Source organism: Antechinus flavipes, chromosome 5, assembly GCF_016432865.1.
Source record: "Antechinus flavipes isolate AdamAnt ecotype Samford, QLD, Australia chromosome 5, AdamAnt_v2, whole genome shotgun sequence".
NCBI classification, from domain to species: domain Eukaryota; kingdom Metazoa; phylum Chordata; class Mammalia; order Dasyuromorphia; family Dasyuridae; genus Antechinus; species Antechinus flavipes.
In genome coordinates, this window is record NC_067402.1 from 16,385,566 (window position 1) to 16,405,578 (window position 20,013).

The 20,013-nt window shown below is 53.0% G+C and overlaps 2 protein-coding genes across 3 annotated transcripts; both read right to left on the reverse strand.

The window, feature by feature from the left end:
* Positions 1 to 2,250: 2,250 nt before the first annotated feature.
* HOXA10 (homeobox A10) lies at positions 2,251 to 7,388 on the reverse strand. Its single transcript, XM_051963352.1, has 2 exons — positions 5,484 to 7,388; positions 2,251 to 3,889 (listed from the first exon to the last, which is right to left on the reverse strand). Exons 1-2 carry the CDS (start codon positions 6,526 to 6,528, stop codon positions 3,615 to 3,617), a joined length of 1,320 nt encoding a protein of 439 aa, XP_051819312.1. The 5' UTR covers positions 6,529 to 7,388; the 3' UTR covers positions 2,251 to 3,614.
* An 8,018-nt stretch (positions 7,389 to 15,406) lies between these two features.
* HOXA11 (homeobox A11) lies at positions 15,407 to 19,380 on the reverse strand. Of its 2 annotated transcripts, none has more exons than XM_051963359.1 (2): positions 18,471 to 19,374; positions 15,407 to 16,853 (listed from the first exon to the last, which is right to left on the reverse strand). In XM_051963359.1, exons 1-2 carry the CDS (start codon positions 19,201 to 19,203, stop codon positions 16,621 to 16,623), a joined length of 966 nt encoding a protein of 321 aa, XP_051819319.1. In that variant the 5' UTR covers positions 19,204 to 19,374; the 3' UTR covers positions 15,407 to 16,620. The 2 variants fall into 2 exon arrangements, with proteins under 2 accessions (XP_051819319.1, XP_051819320.1); XM_051963360.1 differs by having other exon boundaries at positions 16,678 to 16,853; positions 18,467 to 19,380.
* Positions 19,381 to 20,013: the final 633 nt, after the last annotated feature.

Sequence of the window (20,013 nt, forward strand, 5' to 3'; positions counted from 1 at the left end):
ACCGAGCCAAAGTGCAAAATCTGCCTCGATTGTCTCCTCTCCTCGGGACCCGTTCCTTCCCGAGTCAGGCAGTGGAGACCTCAGTTTCTTTAGGCTCTCCCCCAAACTTAACCGCAGCACCTGGATAGGAGGACTAAGGCAAATCCGCAGTTAGTCCACAAACCAGGCCTGTGTCCCAAAGGCCCAAAATGAAAGGAGAAGGAAATATGGAGAAAAGAGAATCAGAAAACAAAAAAAGAGAGAAAGAGAAAGCAGTGTGTGTGTGTGTGTGTGTGTGTGTGTGTGTGTGTGTGTGTGTGTTTGTGGGAATAATCGATAAGCAGAATCCTGACTTCCTTCCACCTTGGCCCTTCTTTGACAAGTCTGAACCAGAGGTTTTGGGGAAGGGGAGGAGGAAGGGGGTCCCATCCAGATTTCTAGGTTTCCTCTAATTCTTTTCAGGCAACAGAAGATCTTGGAATTTTACGCGCAAAGCAGGGGCGGCTGAAACGCGGGTCCAAGCACCCGAAGCCCCCATTCCTTAGCAAACCGCACCTGACCTTGAATGGCCCCTAGCCGAGAAATTCCTACCACGCCCCCGCCGCCTCCGAGCGAGCTAACCTGACCATACCTGCCCCAAGTTTGGGGGGGGGGGGAGGAGCAGAGCATAGGAAAACGTAGGAAGGAGAAGAGGAAGGAGAACTGGGCGCTCCTCGGTCCGCGCACGCCCCGGATCCGGGCAGGGCAGGCGGCAGAGAAGCACTGTGCTCCCGGAGCGGGTAGTGGCATTTGGACGTGACGCCTAGTTAGAGGTCCGTCCTCGGCCCCTGTCTTCGGCCCCCTGCCCACCGGCTCTCTATACCTGGTGACGAATTCAACTGAAGTAATGAAGGCAGTATCATGCTGTCGAGAGAAAGGTGGAGCCCCAACAACAGGAAACTACCTAAATCACAGACCAGTTCTGCTGCTCCCCCAAGGCCCGGTTCCTTATGCAGGGATCCCGCTATAGAGAGAGAAACAAAATCAAGTCAAACCCCAGACCGAGGCGCCGCCGCTCCAACCTGCCCCGGGCCGCTGCCACCTCCACCGCCACCGCCACCGCCACCGCCACCGCCGCAGTCTTATGACTGCTTAAAATGGGGAAAGGAAAGGAAAAGACAGAGAGAAGGGAGGGCGAGAGAGATGGAAGGACGGGGAGGGAGGAGGGAAAGGAAGGAGAGGAGAGGGAGAAAGCAAGAACGAGTGAGAGGAGAGAAAGTGTGTGTGTGTGTGTGTGTGTGTGTGTGTGTGTGAGAGAGAGAGAGAGAGAGAGAGAGAGAGAGAGAGAGAGAGAGAGAGAGAGAGAGAGAGAGAGAGAGAGAGAGATCCGGTGTGTGGGTTTGTTTTTCTCAAACCTTCAAGTAGAGCGAACCGTGGAGAAAAGGGGAGGGCATTAATGGGCCTACCATAAAGCCCTAAAGGACTGAGCTGAGCATCGGGTTCAAAGTCTGTCTTGGAGGAGAGTTGGCCCAGCGGCTTGGACTAGCCAAGCCTGCCGGGGCTGCCCCCCACTTCCTTCTCCCCCTCCTCTTCCTCTTCTCTTCAAGCACTCCCCCAGCCCCCTCTCGTTGCTGCCTCCCCCCACTCCCACCTTAATCTGACAAGGAGGCAGAAACCTTTTTGCCTCTCCAGGCTAGAACCACCAGGTAGACAGAAGGCCTGGGGTGGGGATGGGGTGGGTGAGGGGTCAGCCGCAGTGAGGAGCTTGTGGGGAGAGAGAAGTTGGGTTTGGGGCACCGCTGTCTCTAGCCATCCGCCATCTCTCTGGTAGGGGCTCACCTTCCCAGCAGCTCCCGGGGTATCCGAGGGTTATGGGTGGCACCTAAGGCCTGTTTCCTGCCTAGGAAAAGACCTCGATTCATTGAGATTGGGTGTCGGCCGCAAAACAAAACAAAACAAAAAAATCGATCTCTGATCCATTCTCTACCCTCTAGAAATACTCTGTGGCTTCCTCTGTCTATGCAGCTCCTCACTCGACTGAAACCACTCGCTCGTCCAAGTCAGCAACAATCCAGATATACTAGCAAGTCATAAAAAAAGGAACAAAAGCCCACAAACCTTAGGGCCGCATTGCTCTACGGCCGAGACAAATTACGACTGTCTAGGTAATATTTAAATGGATGCCTCGAGTAATTGCAGGGAGCCCAGGCCCTATTCCTGTTGTAAAAGTTGGGGACGAGATAAAGTGGGTGGTGAAGATAAACAGTCACAAAAGAGGTAAAATTAAAAGGCTTCATTCCACGGCTTTTATTCTATATAAGAACATAAACATTGTCTTTTTTTTTTTCCACGCACAGCAGCATTACAATATTAATTTATTCTGATTTAAGGTAAGAAGTAAATAGAGCTAGGACTAACATTTATAATAACGATAGAATGCATTTGCTTAAAACAGTATTGGCAATTCTTTAATAATAGACATTTATACAGATTTGTACTTCGACTTCTCTTTGTTTCTGCACCTACAGGTTTGACCCTTTTATGCATGTAACTTCACAGTATAAAGGAAATCCAAACAATGTCTCCCTTTCTCTCTTCTACCCCGTCTGCTAGAGTCCTCTGAAGGGTTCCATGAATTTCAGTAAGCAAAATAAAAGCGAAATTTCCTCTCCTCCTCCCCGTCAAGGCCAGGAGAATTGTGTGTGCTTGTCACGTGCTACCAGTGGTAACATTACTTAGAGACAAAAATCCACTAATTCCACATAATATAATAAGCAAAACTACATTAGATCACTATCTACAACAGGGAAGATAGCGGGAGGCAGAGGTAAGTGTGAACATTTAATGCCGGAGCAGCACGAGACCTTGGTTGCAGTCAAAAGAGGTCTTCCTCTCCTGCTCAATTTGTAAAACTGGGATAGTTTTCAGAGAAAAGAGAGAAGGGAGCCCGTTCTTTCTCTTCCTCTTTCTTTCTCCCTCTCTCCATCTTTCCCTCCTTCTGGCCCCCCCACAACGTCATGCCCTTGTTTTCCCCCTGCGTGTTCGCGATGGTGAAGGCCTTCCCTTCGAAAAGAAAGAAAGAAACTAGGAACGCCAAGGGAAAGAGACAGCCTCCCTCTCTCACACATACCTCCCAGCCCGACTCTGACCTGAACGCGGCCAAAATGAAAAACCTCGACTACTCACCCGTCACCTCCCCACAGACACCTTAGCGTTTACAATGAGTACACTCTTGTCTCTGGACTCGGAGCCTGGCTAGCCACGCGTAGCCCTCTGAGAGATGACACTTGACTCGTGGAAGGAGTGGGGAGAGAGGGAGGCGAGCAAGCTCAGCCCGAGACGTCGCTCGCCACGTCAGCTCGGTTTGTTTGTTTGTTTGCTCGTTTGCTCGCTTGTTTGTTTGGGAGGCAAGTCTCCCCCTCCCCGTTCACCCCCAGAAAACAAGACAAACAAACCAAACGATCTCCCCCCTCCCCGATCCCGCCTTGCGAAGCTGCTAGGGCTAGATGGAGGATGGAGAAAGGGGTGGGAAAAACCAAAACCAAACAAAATCAAAATCGTGACTCCGGGAGATACAGGTGCGAATCTCTAGCGCCTAGGAAGAAGGGCTACTGGCTCTTTTCACCGTCAAAACGTGGTGGTCGTTTGGAGGTTCATCAAGAAAAGTTAAAATTGGCTGTGAGCTCGCGGATTCTGTTCTCTCGGTTCATTTTCTTCAGTTTCATGCGTCGGTTCTGAAACCAGATCTTAACCTGTCTGTCTGTGAGATGGACACTGCGGCTGATCTCTAGGCGCCGCTCTCGAGTTAGGTACATGTTGAAAAGAAATTCCTTCTCCAGCTCCAAAGTCTGGTGCTTGGTGTAAGGGCAGCGCTTCTTCCGGCCGCTCTTCGCCGTGAGCCAGTTAGCCGCGTTCTCACCTTTGGCGTTGCCTGGGGTCGAGAAGAGAAAGCGGGGAAGGGAGAGGAGGAGAGGGGGAGGCAGAGGAGGGAACGAGAAAGGAGGAGGGAGGCAAGTTACGGCCAGGCCCGCAGCAGAGCACGCATCGGGGACCCCGGCTGGCCGCAGGCGCGGCTGGGACCCAGGCTCCGGGGGAGCCCTTGCACTGCTTTGGCCCAGCACCTCGTGGAAAAGCCTTTCCTGCACGTCGTCCCTAATGGACCCCAGACAGTGGAAAGGGAGAGGGGAGGGCTGAAAGCTACAGAAAGGGGTTCAAATCTCCCCTTTGGTCATGCCGAGGAGGGGGGCGACTCCATTAAAAGACATTTTCTAAAGGCCTCCCGGCTCTCTTCCCCTTCAGAACACCCCCACACCCCCCCAAATTGCGTTTTAATTGGTTTTCCAAACACCTGTTTTCACACAAAGGGAGCTAGCGGGGAGGACGCGGAGGAGAGCTTGGAAGCGAAGGCTGGGCACCGGGAGAAGGGCGGCCGTATATCTTGAACTTAACGCCTTTCTTTGCCTTTCCTTCCCCTTAGCAGACAAGCATTTCCTCTGCCCCCCTGAGCTTGGGGGCAGGGAGTCCCATTATTGCCCCAGGGTCAGCAGAGGAAAGGCTTGGGGGAGGGGACCTTGGCGGCTGCCCCAACCGGTCTCTACTGGACTGAGGGTGGGCGTGGGGATGGTGGGAGACGATTGAATTTGTGCCAAAAGTAAAGAGGAAAAATAATCGATTGGGTGTCATCCCCAACCCCCAGCCAAGAATATAGGAACTCGGGGAATTCCGAGGGAGCGAGAGGGGGAAAGCCCTACTATGCTCTAACTCCAAGCTCTAGGTCGGGGTTAGGCTGGGCTGCACTGGGGTTGTCAGAGGAGATTCCCTGCCAGTTCCCCTTGCAAGGAGGATCTCATGGCGACTGTGACTTTGCAAGAGACATTTGGGATCGTAAACTACAACTTCGCCTGTTAATAGGGCTTATTTATTGGCGCCGGCGGCTGATTATTTTGGAAGCTTTACAAACAGCCTTGTTATCTGCGAACCACCTTCTCCTCGCTGGCGGGGCTGGGCGGGTGGGCTGGGGCGATTGGGTCGGGGATTCTGACGAGGAGGAAGACCATGGTAAAGGAGAAGTGGTGGAGGGGGGGGGGGTTGCTCCCTGGCCTCCTGGTTCTGATCACCTCCGACCTGGCTCGCCTGGCGAACGAGTCTGGGGCTGGAGAGCAGAGGCAGTTCTCTACACCGGACATTAATTTTTACTGCGTCCCCACGCCCAAATATTAAAAAAAAAAAAATACTAAACCAAGTTCACAAGGTCAGCTGGAGTGGAGCTGCGTGCCAGACCGAAACTGCCGGCTGCTGAGTTCCCTCTCCTCTCCTCGGGGTTTTTTGCTGGCTCTCTGCTATTTCCGGGGCTCTCTATCTCTGCCTTTCGGGGGGCCCCTTTCTCTTTCCTTCCTCCCCTCCCTTCCTCCTCCGTCTCCATGTCTGCTTCTCTGTCTCCCTGTCTCTCCTGATCCTTCTGTGGCTGGCTTTCTCTCTCACTTCCGCTCCCTCTGTGCAGGTCCGGGGTTTTCAAGCACACTTACCTATGGGGTCTTTCTCGGGAGAGGGTTTGCTGCTCTCCGAGGGAGCGGGGGACAGTTCCTCCGCGGCGGAGGACGACGCCTGTCCCTCTTCCTCCGCAGCCTGGGATCCACAAGCTAAGGCCGTAGGCGGAGGCGACTCAAGGGAGCTCTCCTTCCTGGCCGCCTCGGCCGAGACCGAAGCGAGAGCGGACGGCGAGTCGAAACGAACTTGGGGCTGCTGGGGGAAAGGGGAAGCGCCCAGCTGCGCCCCCGGGGCTGCTGCGGCCGCCGCCGCCGCCGCCGCGCTATAGCTCTTGGAGCTGCCGGTGCCATAGGCTTGAGATAGGCGGAAATAGCCCGGGACCGGCACGCCACCACCCCCTCCCCCGCCGCCGCCCCCGCCGCCGCCGCTGTTGAGGGCACAGACCTCGGGAGGGCCCCGCGGGGGGAAGGTGGCTAGCTCCGGGGCCGTTGAACTTTTGGGGCATTTGTCGGAATCATAGAGACAATAAGAGTTCTCCTCTTTGATGTTCTGAGCGAAGGAGCAAGAGGTCGCCTGCTGCTGCGCTGGCTGCTGCGGCGGCTGCTGGTGGTGGTGGTGATTCTGGGGCTGCTGCTGGTTCTGGGACTGGGGCTGCTGGTTCTGCTGGGGCTGCGGCTGCTGGGGCTGCGGCTGGTGATTCGGGGGCGGCGGCCCGTCCGCTTGCTCCATCCGACACGACCTGGGGCCGTCTAGCCAGACCTCCATGCCCGACATGTAGGGGTGCGACGAGGGCACCATGCCCCCGGGCGAGCCTCCTCCTTCATTGCGTTTGCTCAGGACCGGGAAAAGCCCGCAGCTTTGCAGCCCGTAGGACAGCTCGGAAGCCTGTGGCAGGTAGTGAGAGTAGTAGCCGCCGCCGCCGCCGCCGCTGCCGCCGCCGCCGCCGCCACCGCCACCGCCTTCCCCTCTGCCCGAGCTGATCAGCGAATCCACCAAAAAAGAGTTCGCGGCCGGGCTCTCGGAGCATGACATTGCTGTGGGATAATTTGGCGAAGGGAGCAGATAGCCCTTTCTGGCTGACATTTCTTGTACAAAACATGCTGAATAGGGTTAGAGATCCCCCCGCACCTCGGCGAGCTCCCGCAGCCAATGAAGAGCCAGGGTTTCCCAGCGACCCCTCCCAGTTTGGTTTCGTAGGCGCTGTGCTGGTCTCAGGTCGACCTCTGAATTGAGAATTTATATAAATATGTAATGTATATTGATGGGCCTTGAGACACACGCCCCAACACCTAAGGCTGGGGCTCGGGACTCTGGGGGCGCGATCTCCACCAGGATTTTGGACTAGCCACCGGATCCCTCCTTCCCCAAGTCGTGCACCCCATTTTCATGGCGGGAGGGGGGACTAAGCTCATCTCTGTGGCGCTCCTGGGCCTTGATATCAGATAGTAAACAAGTGGGGTGTTTATGACGCCTCCGACCTAGCGCTATCCGGGAGCCCGAGTCTGCCCTAGGCGTGTTCCAAAAATCTCTCTCCGGATAAAGCATATGTGAGCCGACTTAAATAAAAGTACATACCATGTCCCTTGCCCTTTCTCCCTTTTTCAAATTTTAATGGGGGGGCCGGTCAAATCAATAAGCCTCCCAGTATTTTCTAGCCCTTCTATTTCTCTCTCTGCCCCGCTTAGGGGGCAAAAGAGACCTTGGCCGAGGTTTGGCGTTAAATTCTTGAGGAATTAGTTGTCCCCAGAGCATTAGGCTAGCTCGGGACCCAAATGTCAGTTCTAGTCCAAAGCAGGCTCTGAGAATACTGGCAACTCGGGCGGGGCCCGGCAGAGAAGTGAATAGAGGCGCCTCGGGCCGAGGCGAGGAGCCGGGGAACTAACGAAGGAGGGAACGAAAGAGAAAGGAGCCTGGCTCCTCAGGCTCCCAGAGAACGGGTACACCTCGCCCGCAATCGGGGGCATCTGGCTGGCTCCCTGCCCCGGGAGCTCCCCTCCTCTCGTTTTGGTTTCTCCTGTAAGGGAAGGCGCGGAGACTCTCCCTCCTCTCGGATCCAGCCCCAGCGTCTGGGGCTCCGCCGCCCTCGTTCGGTTTCCTAACCTCAGCGGCTCCACTGCTCGGTCTCGGCCGCTTTTGTTTTAATCGATTGGCTATGATTACGATTATTTCCAGAATTTCTTTAGGGCACTGGATGCAAACAATCTCTAGGATCCCTTTCCCTTCCGGCTCTGACGTTCTGGGATTGCAGTCTTTGAAAAGGTCTACCTCGAAAGCTCACAGAAGGCAGCATTAAATATCTGGGCCCGGGACCGAGAGGCTGCAAGGAAAGATCAGGGCCGCCGGCTGCCCGGCTTTGGCATTGGCCTGGCGGCTTCTCGGTTTCCCCCCTTTCCGGGATTCTCGCACAGTGGGCAGAGGGAGGCTAGCCAGCCGGGAAAGGCTGTGGTGCTCATGAAGGTGACACAAGGCGATTAGAGACACAAAGCTGACGAGCCTAACAATTCTCAGTTCATCAGGACCTTTCACAGCCCAGCTCCGCCGATAAAAAGCCAATTTTCCCAAATAAAACTAAACTCAAATTCTACTCCTTCCCTCCTCCCCACGCCCGTTCTTATCCCCAGGCTGCTCCTTCCCCATCAGTGCAGCACTCCAGAGGGAGCAAAATGGGGATAAGGGACGTAAGGACGGGGTGAAGAAGAAAAGGGGATCCCTAGGACGGAGGAAACACTGGCCTCCAGACTGAACACGGTTCTCTTCCCCTGCCTTTAGCCTTGGCTTTCACACAATCCCGGAGGATGACAAGAATCAGTGTCACTGCTAGCCCCCCCTTCCTGCTTCTCGGTTTCCCCCTTCCCTTTAACCTTCTCCATCTCCCCCCTCCCCCAAGACTCCCTCCCTCCAAACCCCATCGATCTGTCAGCCGTTTGGATATTTTAACGTGGGTCTCAGTTGAGGAAATTCCCTCCTAGGTTGTGACAGGCTCCAGGACAAGCTATTTGGGGAGTGGGCCGGTCAAGCATCAGGGCAGCCGGGACGGCTTTCTAAAGGAGGGGCCGCCCCTGAGCCTCCTCCTCCCTCTTCCTCCCCATTTTGGAGGGTCCCTCCGCGCCAACTGTAAACGCCAGGGTATGGGAGAGGTTGTCACAACTTTCCGCAGTCCCATAAAAGGTTTATGGAAAGGAGACGTTCTCCGGGTGCGATCAAATGGACCCCGGGAAGTGGCTGTCTTTATAACCCGGAGCCAGGCCCAGGCCCAGGCAGTCGGCTCGGGTTTTGTGCCTTCCCTGGCCTTCCTGCTTCTCGAACCATGTCTCACTCTCCTGAGCCTCCCTCTCTTTATCGTCGCCCCCAACTCTTTCCTCTATGTTCCCAGAAAATCCCCCCTCCAGCCTATACCTCCTGTGGGTCCCCCCCCCCCATTTGCTGGCTAACCTACAAGGCTTCTCCTGCGCCAGAGAGCTCTCAGTGCAATGAAACTCGAGCTCTCGGCCCACGCTCCAGATCCTTTCTCAGCCCACAGCAGGTATAAAGCTGGGCCCCCTGGGGCTCGGCTCGGCTAGCCGGGCCGCGGCCAAAGGAAGGCCCGAGCTCGGCCTCACCCAGGCCTCTTTGCCGATGTGCAGCACGGCTCTGGGAGGAAGCCCTCAGAGCGGCCAAGGCCAGAGGCCAGAGGGGCCCTAGCAGCCACAGCTCCTGAGCTGGCCAGAGGAGAAACGGGATAGGGATCTGGCTGCCCGACCAGGCCCTGAGCTTCTTTCCCTCCTGCCTCCTCGAGGAGTGCAGAAGCCTAAGTTTCTGGTCCAGACAGAGACAGGGGCGCCCCCCATGTCCCCCACCTTCCCGGTTGCCAGTCTCTGAGTTTCATCGGTTACACTTCATGTTCCAGGTGGTGGGTGCTGCAGCTGGACCCAGGAAAGGATGCAAGGAAAAAAAAAAGAAGGGCAGGGAGGAAGGAAGGCAAGAAAAAGGATCGGCAGCCACGGGCCTCTCGCCCTGGCGCAGGGGCTGAGTCTGGGGCTAGGGCTGGGCCACTGAGGGTCAGTTTCGTGGCGTCTGGAGAGGGAGATCATGAACCCGCCGCCGCCGCCGGTTAGCTGGCCCGGCGGATTCCTTCCCTAGCTCACAAGGCCAAGGCAAACGGCAGCCTAGCTCATCGGAGGCGGCCGAGGTAAACCCGTCACAGACGTTTCTGGAGGAATTAGGGGGGATCCCTACCCGCACTCCCAGAACCTGGTGAATCGACTCCTTGCCCAGGTGCCTCATCCCACATATCCTTGCCCTTACCAGATCACTTGCTGCCTGCTGCTCGGGCCAGCCTACCCCTGGCCACGCTAGGCCTTGGGGAAATAAAAGGGAAAATAAAAAAGAGCCATAGGGTCAAAGAAGAGAATATGTAGAATTTGCGTGCACCCCCTTCATCTCCAGGAGCAAAAAATCCCGAGCCTCAAGATTAAGAAGTCCAGTCTATTCAGGGAGACCGAAGTGGGTAAAGAGCATGGGCAGCTACAGGGGCGGCAGACTTCCCTCCTCACTCTTGCAGTGGGAAGCTGTTAAATGCATCAACTTAAGGCGCTGAGGTTCCCCCCCAGCTCGCTAATCTTTGGGTAAACCTAAATTCACTAACTCTCAGAGCAAATCTGCTTCTTCTTCTTCTTCTTTTTTTTTTTTTTAATGCTAAGAATCTGTTTTTTGAATATGGGCTTTTCCTGCTCTTGGGAGAAGTGCTTTCTCAAGGTAAAAAAACAAAACAAAACAGGGGGGAAAACCTTCATTCCAGCCCAACCCCAATACCGAAGTAAAGAGCTTTGAGATTGCTACTGAAAATTCAAGCGGCTGAGACAACCGCTGGAGCCGCTTAGCCAGAAACGGGAGAAAATCCCGTACGGTCCCCATTGTCTTTAGCGAACTTTCCCCCAAAAGAGAATGTCATGTGCTCCCCTATTTTAGAGTTCTCTGTCTGTCACTTGTCAGGACTCTGTGGAAGAGCCAAATGGGTTTCTTGGTCTGGATCGATTCCAAAGTAGGCGGCTCCCCGACTCTCCCTCCCTGTTGCAGCCTAGTGCCAACGGAGGGGACAAATGACTAGCTCGCTAATTTTCATCTTTACTAGAATACTTTCATGCTGGGTAAAGGGACCCTGGCTGGGAGAGGAGGGGAGAAGCAATTCCCTACAAATGAACAATGCAACAGTGATTCCTACAAGGTAGATGCCTTTACCCATGGCCTTGTGTACTTGCATTGTAATAAATGTATTTGAAACCATTGCATCGCAATAAATATGTTGCATATATTTGTTTTTCTTTTCTCCCTAATATGACGCAGCACTGCATTATTTATATCAGAATAAAATCAGAGATCCAGTTCCATCCCATATGCTAGATATAATAAGTCAGCATGTTATATTCTCTACAGCAAATTTATTATTTATTTCAAAAGTATACATTTGTCCAATGAAAAGATCCATACCTGCACACAGTCAAACAGCCACATATACTGGGGAACCGATGCATTAGGACACGTTTTAGATTATAAAATATGGATTCTGCAGCTGCAGCAGAAGCTCAAGTTAAACACCAAAATTTCCCTCCTTCTCTCTCCACCTCCCCTTCCCCCCACTATGGCTGTATACCTGGACTTTATCCTAAGATCATTCCATTTGATAACATAATGTTACCTTCATCAAGAAAACATTTCTCCAAACAACCATCTTTCCCCAATGCGTTTTAATAAGGAGCAGAAATATCCAGTTGGAGTTATGGTTCCTGTCATCTCGACCCGCTACTTCCTACCTTTCTATTTCGCTAGTTTAAAACGTTTTTGACCGAAACGGATGCTTTCTCTGGATCCTTAAGCCCGAGCCCTGTGGCCTCCCCAACTCCAAGCTTTGATTCTATGGCCCTGATTGCACTCGATGTCCCTGACATATTAGAGAGGCCTGGCCCTCCTCTGGGAGCTTTCTTTGAGACACCCTGGATATTTTCTACCTCCAGAAAAACATCCCTTTGACCCTATTTTGAATTTTCCTTCCAAAAGGGACCAGTTATATACGAGCAGAAATAACAAACGATTATTGCAAGAAGCAAGCTTGTTTTGTTTTGTTTTGTTTTTCAATTGAGTTCCTGGGCTGATCCCCTTCGTAAACTGTTTGTATTTACAGGACGCAGGGGCGGATGTTAGGACGCCCCGATTTTTTTCTAGCAATGTTGGGGCCTGCAAAAAATAAACACGATTTCCACAATTTCTCGGGTTGCCTAAATCACGAAGCCTGGAATCCAGTCACTAGCTTTCCCGAGATCGCTGCACTTATTTTAGAAGCATTTTTCGTCAGCAATGACGTCTTTTTCACGTTTATCTCAGATAAGGGTAACAACATTTCCTATTTAGTCTCCCTGAACTCAGGCGGTAGATGTACCCTTTGCTTTAAACGATCTCTATCGAAATTTTGCTTTCTCCAGAAACCCAGCCACGCCAGCCATCACTGGCTTTCCAGGAGCCTTTTCATCCAACTCAGAGGTGGCTGGTCGTCTCTCCTGCCCATTCTAAATGGCCTTTCACTCTCCTTGAAGGGGTAGGCCCAGGCAGGAAAAATGAAAGCCCCTGGAGTCCAAGTCCCCAAAGAGCCAGATTCACCCGAAGTCTCGGCCTAATTCGGTGGTACTCGATAGTGAAAGAATTTCTGATATTCGGATATATTTCTGAATTTAGAAAATGGAGAGCAAAAAAGCGAGCTAAGTGAATCCTTTTACCCATTATTGCATGCTCCAGAGACTGGGCCTGTTTTATGAAAATAGCAAATAGGAATGAAACTAAAAAAAATTGAAAAAAAGATATAAATATATATGGAGACAGAGACAGAGACAGCGAGACAGAGACAGAACGTGAGAAGGAGGGAGTTAGAGGGAGTGAGAGAGAGGGCAATGTGGCCCAGAACAAAATATAAATGATTTATGTCTACTTAAATCTAGTTTTATGAAAACCCTGATGTAAAGATTACATGATCAGAGTTCACGCACAATGCAAGCTTTTGCAAATGCGTATTTACCAATAGCGCTCCCCAATTCTGCTAGTGCAGAAATCTGAATCTGCTCGTTCTCCAGCGGCCTTCCCTCTCTCGAACAAAGGTCTCTCACCAGGCCACCCTGCGAATTAGGGAGCAGCGCAGAGTGGGGGGGACTGGCCGTTTTGCAGAATACACAGCAAAACGTTCCAGCGAGGAAATGAGCCATCTGACTCTGCCCGAATTCGAGATTGCAACCGGCAAAACTTTGAGAGAGAGAGAGACCTCGCCTCACAAAACACCACACAATTGCGACTCTGCGAAAATGACCTTATTATTATAGGGTCCCGTCACACTTGCCCGCTTCTCCAGACAGCTGGACCGAGGTTGTGACGGAACAAGCCAGATAGACAATCGCCTCTAAGGAGAAAAACGCTCAAGCCTGAGTTGAATCTTCAACTTTTAGAATGGGTCCGTGCTCTGTCTCTTTCCAGCCGGGGGACCTTGAACCTAAAGCTCGGAACTCGGCACAGTGATCACCAAGCCTGACCAAAGCTTCCGAGCCGGTTCCCAAAAGACACCACCTGAGACTCGACCCTTCCAACTTGTGGGCACTTACCTTGAGGGGCTTCCTAAGGCACTGCCCATCGCTTCCGCTGGCTCGCCCTTGCCGGCCTCTCGCCTGTGTGGAGGGGGGTGTATTTAAATGCGATTAGCAACCTATCTCGAGGACCCCCTTTTGCGACCGGGATCAGGGGAAAGTGAGATAATTTTAACGTGCTTCTCCTAGGATCTGAAGGGAACAAAGGCCAAGCCAGCTTCTTGCAGGGCTCGGAGGCTCCCACGGCGGCGGCTTTGACATTGATCGGAAGCGCGCCACCTTGTGGCCGCCGGGCGTCTAGGCCTGAGCGCGAGTCCCCTGTTTTCAAAGACGGCTCTCTCTCGTAAAGAGATGCTGGAGAAGGAGCCCAGACCGCTGCTATTCAGATCTAATTTTTACATCTAAGAAATTGCTTCAAAACCTCGGCTGGGTTTATAGCAGACCATTCCAAATATGCAAATCGGCCAGTCACGGACGGGTTTATGACCACATTGTCACAGCAACCAAGAGGATGTGATTTTTATTGGGCCAGGAAATCAAATCCTCCGAGCAGGGAGCAGCTCCAGGCCTCGACTCTCTAGCAACTTGCAGCGAATTTCAGTTAATTTTTAACTAGCAAGAGAAGGAAGTCCCTGCTCTCAGCCCGGGGGTGCAGATTCCTCCTCCCTCCTCTTTCCCTCCCCCGACATCCCCCCCACATCTCACCCTCCTCCTCTCCCCCACCCCCCATCATTCATCAATATCCTGTTCTTTCTGTCTGTGTGTCTGTCTGCTTCATTTCCTCGACAGGCATCCCTCTGTCTGTCTGGTAGACTTTTCAACCTACATCCAGCAGGCCTTACCAGTCAGATAAACAAACAAACTGACCCAGGCTCCCCTTCCTCACTCTCAGATTATATCCCTCTCCCCAGGGCCAGACGCCCGCCTGCCTGGGTGGGTGGGTGGGGTTGAGGGGGTGGGGTGGTCAACAAAAGGTCCTGGCTGGTTCGCCCTTCACCTCAAGGTTATGGGTGATGTCCAAAGCAATATAGAAGTTCAAAGCCAGCAAACAATGAGAAAAGTGGGCTACTTTCTCCCCCCAAAAAAAAATCCCCAAGAAAATGGGAAGGAATAAAATAGGAAAAATCTCCCTTGTATACTAGTGGAAAGGAATCCCACCTTGGAAGGTTCCCCAAGCACTGCCTTCAGCCCGGTCCTTCATTTTCACACATTTTGCCTCCTGATGTACCTCAAAACTATTTCGGGGCCCACTGTTTGATGGCGTTCTTGGACCAGGGCACCACAAATTTAATTCCCCACTACCCCACCCTTGAGCTTGGCCCAGAGAAGCTTAGAAGGTGAAAAGGATGGAGTCTGATCTGAAGACCAGTTCTGAGAAGCACCCCAACTCTCTGCTATTAGAGGCCCCGACTTCATTCTAATCTGCTTTGGCCAAGGTGTTGGAGACTCTGGGGACGGACTCTTAGCCTAGTGACCTCTTTTAAATCCCTACCCTTCCAAGATCTATTTCCTTCAAATCTTTTCATCTGAAGCCTGGGGAGCTCTTGGGATGAACAACGACAATAACAACCTAATTCTCTTCATTCAGTGGATAGTGAGTGGGATCAGGGTTGTTGTTGTTGTTGTTTTTCTTGTTCCCTATTTGTGGGTGATTTGATTCCAGGTATTTGGCGATGGGAATCCGTCAGGGAGAGGAATGTCACAAACCAGCATGAATATTATAAAGTTTCCACTTTTTTTTATTTTCCTTGTGCCCCGTTGCAGTGTATACATGCAGCCCAATACGTTGGCACACGAAAAGAACACTGTACATACATAGAGACAATACATTTCTCAAAACAGTGATGGAATATGAAGATACTGCATCTCATTGAATCGTGGTAAAGAAGGACACGACCCCGTTTGGTAAGCTAATCGTTTTCCAATTCGTTTGTAGGTCCCCCCTACTTTGCACAAGTTTGATAAGCCCCTTCCCTCCCCCCTTTCCGAAGGCAATCACCTCTTCCCAAATTAAAATATGTTTTAAAAAAGTATTCAAACAAAATAGGTTATGGTTTCTTTATTTACAAGTCTTGTAAAACACTGTTCCTGTATGAAACATACATTCAAAATTCTCACCAGTAAATTAACCTCGCCATGAACATCGCTCCTTTTGTAAACAGATATAGAATCTTAAATATTTTTTTCATTCTTCCTTTGTCTTTAAATTGCATTTTTTTTCCATCGCTTTGGTTCCTGCAGGGAAATATATATATCTCTATAGACTATTTCTTTTTTAAAATAATTGCGGACAACTCTCCTTTCCTGGTGGATTTCGGACAAAGCTTTTTAGGACGCGGAATGGTAGCACACACACACACACACACACACACACACACACACACACAACTGGAGGGGAGAAAACAGAACGCGAGTATTTACATTGTCTGCCTGCTCTGCCCGGTCGCGAAATTCCTGCTTCCCTCCCTCCCTTCGCAAACAACACTGGATGAAAGGGCTTTTAATGATCCGATGTCAGTGCATTGCACAAATCCACGTTTCAATTAAGTGTTGGGTAGGATTTGCCAAACTCGCTCTCCACAGGTATTTCCTGAAGAAAGTTTTGGGGAGTCAGAAACAGCCTGTAAGGGAATTAGTTTTTTTTCTCTCCCTTCTCCCTCTGATCCATTGTTGAAGTTCAGGGGCTCAGCCCCAGCCCCCGGAAGGGCTCTTTCCCGCGTGGCTATTTCCCCGCTACAAAGCTCAGAGCCTCTCCAGGTAGGCAGAGGGCTAGGGCTGCCGGGATAGTATTGTTTTCCCGAAGGGATCCGGCGAGTCGGTACCTGAAATCTTTCAGAAACATTTCCAAAGCGTTCTCTCTCGTTTGCCTCTTTTCGCATAGGCTTTTGGAGAGAGCAGTCTGTCTTCCATTCTATCAAGGGGGAGCGGGCCCTGCTCTGACCGAAGAATCTCCTTCCTTCGGTCCCCTATCCCTTCTTTTCCCTCCTCCTCCTCCTCCTCCTCTTCCCAAAGTCTGCAGTTTGCTCGTGGTGGTGTGTTGTTGATTTTTGCTTTTTCTTTCCAAGTTTGATTTCGCACTAGTCCTCACTGCATATCCTGGGTCTTAGAGCACCCCCTTCTAACCCAGATCAGCCATCCTGCACTGGGGCCCAAGCAAAGGGACCTACAGCTAGGTGTGGAGACCCCTTTTGTCCTATGCCTACGTTTGGAAACTAAGGAGCCAGTCTGCTCCTTGCCCGGGTGCAGGATCTGTCACAGTAAAAGGTAAAAGCTCCTCCCTGGGGCATGGGGTGGCCCAAATCCTCCGAGTAAGGGCCACAGAGGTCCCAATGGAATGGATTCCAGTTGATGTGGCAATAGGAAAATCCCCTTCTCCATAATAACGCCCCAACCCCAGCGAGGCAGTCCAGGGCGCTGTTCTGGCTTGTGAACCCCCCAGTTCCCTCTGTCCCTCGGTTCCACACCTTCTTCCTGAAAAGTCACCGTGTGGCTTGACCTTGTCAAGGGCGAAATCTGAGTTTAATCTCCTCTTGGAAAAAAAAAAAGCCCCACGAAGCTCCGAAAGCGGGACGGAGTCTTAGAGCAGCGGGTTGGCAGAGTAGTACTGTAATCGGTCTCTGTTAATTTTTTTTTCTTTCATGCGTCTGTTCTGAAACCAGATTTTGACTTGGCGGTCGGTCAGGTTGAGCATGCGAGAGAGCTGGAGGCGCTTCTCCTTATTAATATAGACACTGAAGAAGAATTCTCTCTCGAGTTCCCGAATCTGATATTTTGTGTAGGGGCAACGTTTTTTCCGGGTCCGTTGGCCACCTGTGGAATGAGAGAAGGTAGAGAGAGGGAGGTTGAGGCCGGAGAGAGGGATGGCCTTGAGATTTACATTTAACTCCTTAACTCGAGGAACACGAGCTTGGGGGCTGGGACTCCCAGCACCTTTGGGCTAGGCACTCCCTCTGCCTTCCCTCTCCTGGGATGTCTCGGCTACCAGACGGCTCCTGACACCTTCTTGCCCTTCTCCAACCCACCTCATCTCTCTGGCCCAAAGGCGGGCGGAGCTAGGGGCTAATTTCTGCAGCAGCCTGGCCGAGGAGCCGAGCTCCCCTCATACAACCCCAGGCAGAGCCCAGATAAAAGTCTCCTTTAAGCCGGGCCGGCCCCAGATGAAGTTAACACGCCAGCCTCCAGATCAGAAACGCATGTTCTCCCAAGCAACAGGCTGCAGTGGCTGAAGCTTTTAAAGCCAGCCGGGGCTCCCCCGAAGCTCTCACAGCTCGGATAGACTAAACAAACAGCTCACGGCAATTTCACCTCCTAACCCTGGGGGTAACTTTCCTTGCTTCCCCGGGCACAATGAGCCATCCCTCATCCCAATCTCTCTAGTGGCCGTGGCTGTTGGGCTTGGATTTGGCAAACCATCTCCGTTTTAGCTTTTCCCTTCTTTGTCAGAGGCTAATAATGCTCCTCGAGGCTAGTCTTGGCCAGTCCAACCCGCCTCGTAGCCTACCTTTGCTTAAAAGCAATGGCTTCTGGGCATCCTGTTCTCTTCCCTCCCAAACAATCTCCCCGAGATTAGAGCCAACGCTCCTTTCCTCTCCGAGGTCCCCTTTTGCAGGTAGCGCGGAGGGGATAGAGGGTGGGAGACAGAGCCCAGTTCCTCAAAGCTTTGGCAAGCTTGGTCTTAAAGAGAGGTTGAGGGGAGAGGGGAAAAAAACCCACAGACATAAAAAACCCCCTTCTGACAGATTGAATAACAATTGCGAGGAGGAACACGCCGCCGGACAGAAGGCGGCCAGTAATTGCCACAGTGCCTGAGTAAAACGGCTTCCTTTGGACAAAAAGGCCAGCTTTGGGTTAATTTGTTTCTTTCTAATATATTGCTAGCGTGGGCCGCGAGGACTGAGCTGGCTGGGCAGCCCAGCTCCCTCTGTCTCTCTCTCTCTCAGGCGGTGCTTACACATCAGCCCTGCCTTTGAATGGGGGCCCCTAACTAGACTCTGGGCGCAACACATGGCTTTTATAAAAAGCGCTGGATTACCTCGGTATCAAAGGCTCCGAGTTCTCTTTCGGGGGTGAATTTACAGGCGCTCCCCCCTCTCCTTCCCCCCTTCCCGAGGGCTGACCCCGGAGCGGGAGCCGGGGCTCTGGGCGGCTGCCTGGGGGGTGAGGGGTGGGAAAAAAAAAGAATCGGGTGGGTGCTTTTCTTTCCTTTTTTTTTCAGGCCTCCATTGGCCGGTGGGTATTTCACGGCCAATTTCAGCCCTCGCCACGTGATCGCGCCTTTTTATAACAAAGTTTTGTTGGGGGAAATCTAAGGGCCCTTCATAAACCTTATATGCTTATAAAACAGCATATAAAAATTTAACAGCGGGGCTGCGCTACATTTCCAAGTCCCCTCTCGGAGAGCGCGCGGGGCGCTGCCTTTATACCTACTGGAGCCGCTGGATTTGTCCTCATTGTTGCCGGAAGATGACTCGGGGCTGCTGCTGCTCTCAGTCCGCCGGCGCCTTTCCTTCTCCTCGGCCGCGGCCGCGGCAGCCGCCGCCGCCGCCGCCGCCGCATTCTCCCTGCCGCCGCAGCCGCCGCCGCCGGCGTCCGAACTTGAAGTTGGCGGGGCTGCGGCCGCCGCCGCCGCCGCCCCGGCCGCCGGGGGCATTTTGTCTGCGCCCTTGTCCCCCGGGTAGTCCGAGGAGGCGGAGGCGGTCAGGTTGTCCGGGGGGCCGTAGGCGGTCTCGAAAAACTGGTCGAAAGCCTGGGGCAGGACCCCGTTCCTGCCCACCGTGCTATAGAAATTGGACGAGGTGCCCGTGGTGCTGGGGTGGTGGTAGACGTTGGCGGAGTTCTTGGCCAGCATGTCGCCCACGCTCGCGCTGCCGGAGGCGGGCAGGCAGTCCCTGTGCATGAGCTCCTCTGCCGAATAGCAGTGGGGCAGGTTGGCCCGGGGGTGCCATTTACTGGAGGGCTCAATGGCGTACTCCCGAAAGGTCACTTCTCTTACAGGTTGTACCTGGGGGAGGTTGGAGGAGTAGGAGTATGTCATGGGGCGAGAAGACGGGGTTTGGGGCAAAAAAGAAGGGAGGCTCGAGAAGTCAGGACCCGAGACGTAGTAAGTACAACTGGGCAAATACATGTTAGACGAGCAGGGCACGCGCTCATCAAAATCCATCCTGGGCTACCTCGCTCTCGGCGCATTAGCTGAGCTCCACATGATTCTCTGATGCAGCTGCGTCTTTGAAGCAGATCCGTGAAGTAGAAATTTGGAGACGTAAGCTGACGTGGAAATCTATCCCCATCCTTAGCAGGGAGGTGCTGGTCATGTGACCAAATGTTGAAATTGACAAGCTGCGAGTCTGGGCCCTTTCCCCCCCTTTCCTCCCCAACCCTCCCCCCCCCTTCCTTTCTTTGTGGCCATCTCAAGGGAAGCAACAGATCGGCACTTGGTATTCTCACCGAAAGCTCAGTAATCTCCAGTGTAACTCATGTTAGCTGGGGCACCCTCCGAGGACCGCCGGACGCGTGACAAACCTTGCCTTGCTCCCTTTCGGGGGGGGGGGTCCAGCCTCTGCCTCCCCATCCCCAGACTTCAGACCTCGAGGGTCCGTTTCACCCCTCCCCCCTTTAGCCCGGCGATTGCCTGCTGGCCTTAGCCAAGGTGCTCTCGAGGAGGCATAGGGACTGGGGCTAGGGCCCCTGGGCTTTCTGTCTCTGGGGCCGTTTCGGCCTCTCTCCCTCTCCCCGGCTTCCTGGACTCCCGCTTCCCGTTGCCTCCCCCCTTTCGTCAAGGTCTCCTGCTTCTACTCGCTCCCCTCATTTCCTCCCCCCCACCCCCCCAACCAGTCTATCCGTTTCAGACTAGCTTTCGTCTCTGTGAGTGTGCCGGGCTCGGGGCTTGTCCGATTTGCACGGTGGCTCCATTACACGCCCGCATTCACGGTCACTTCCGAGGCGCTCCAATAACTACCCTCCCTTTTCTGGG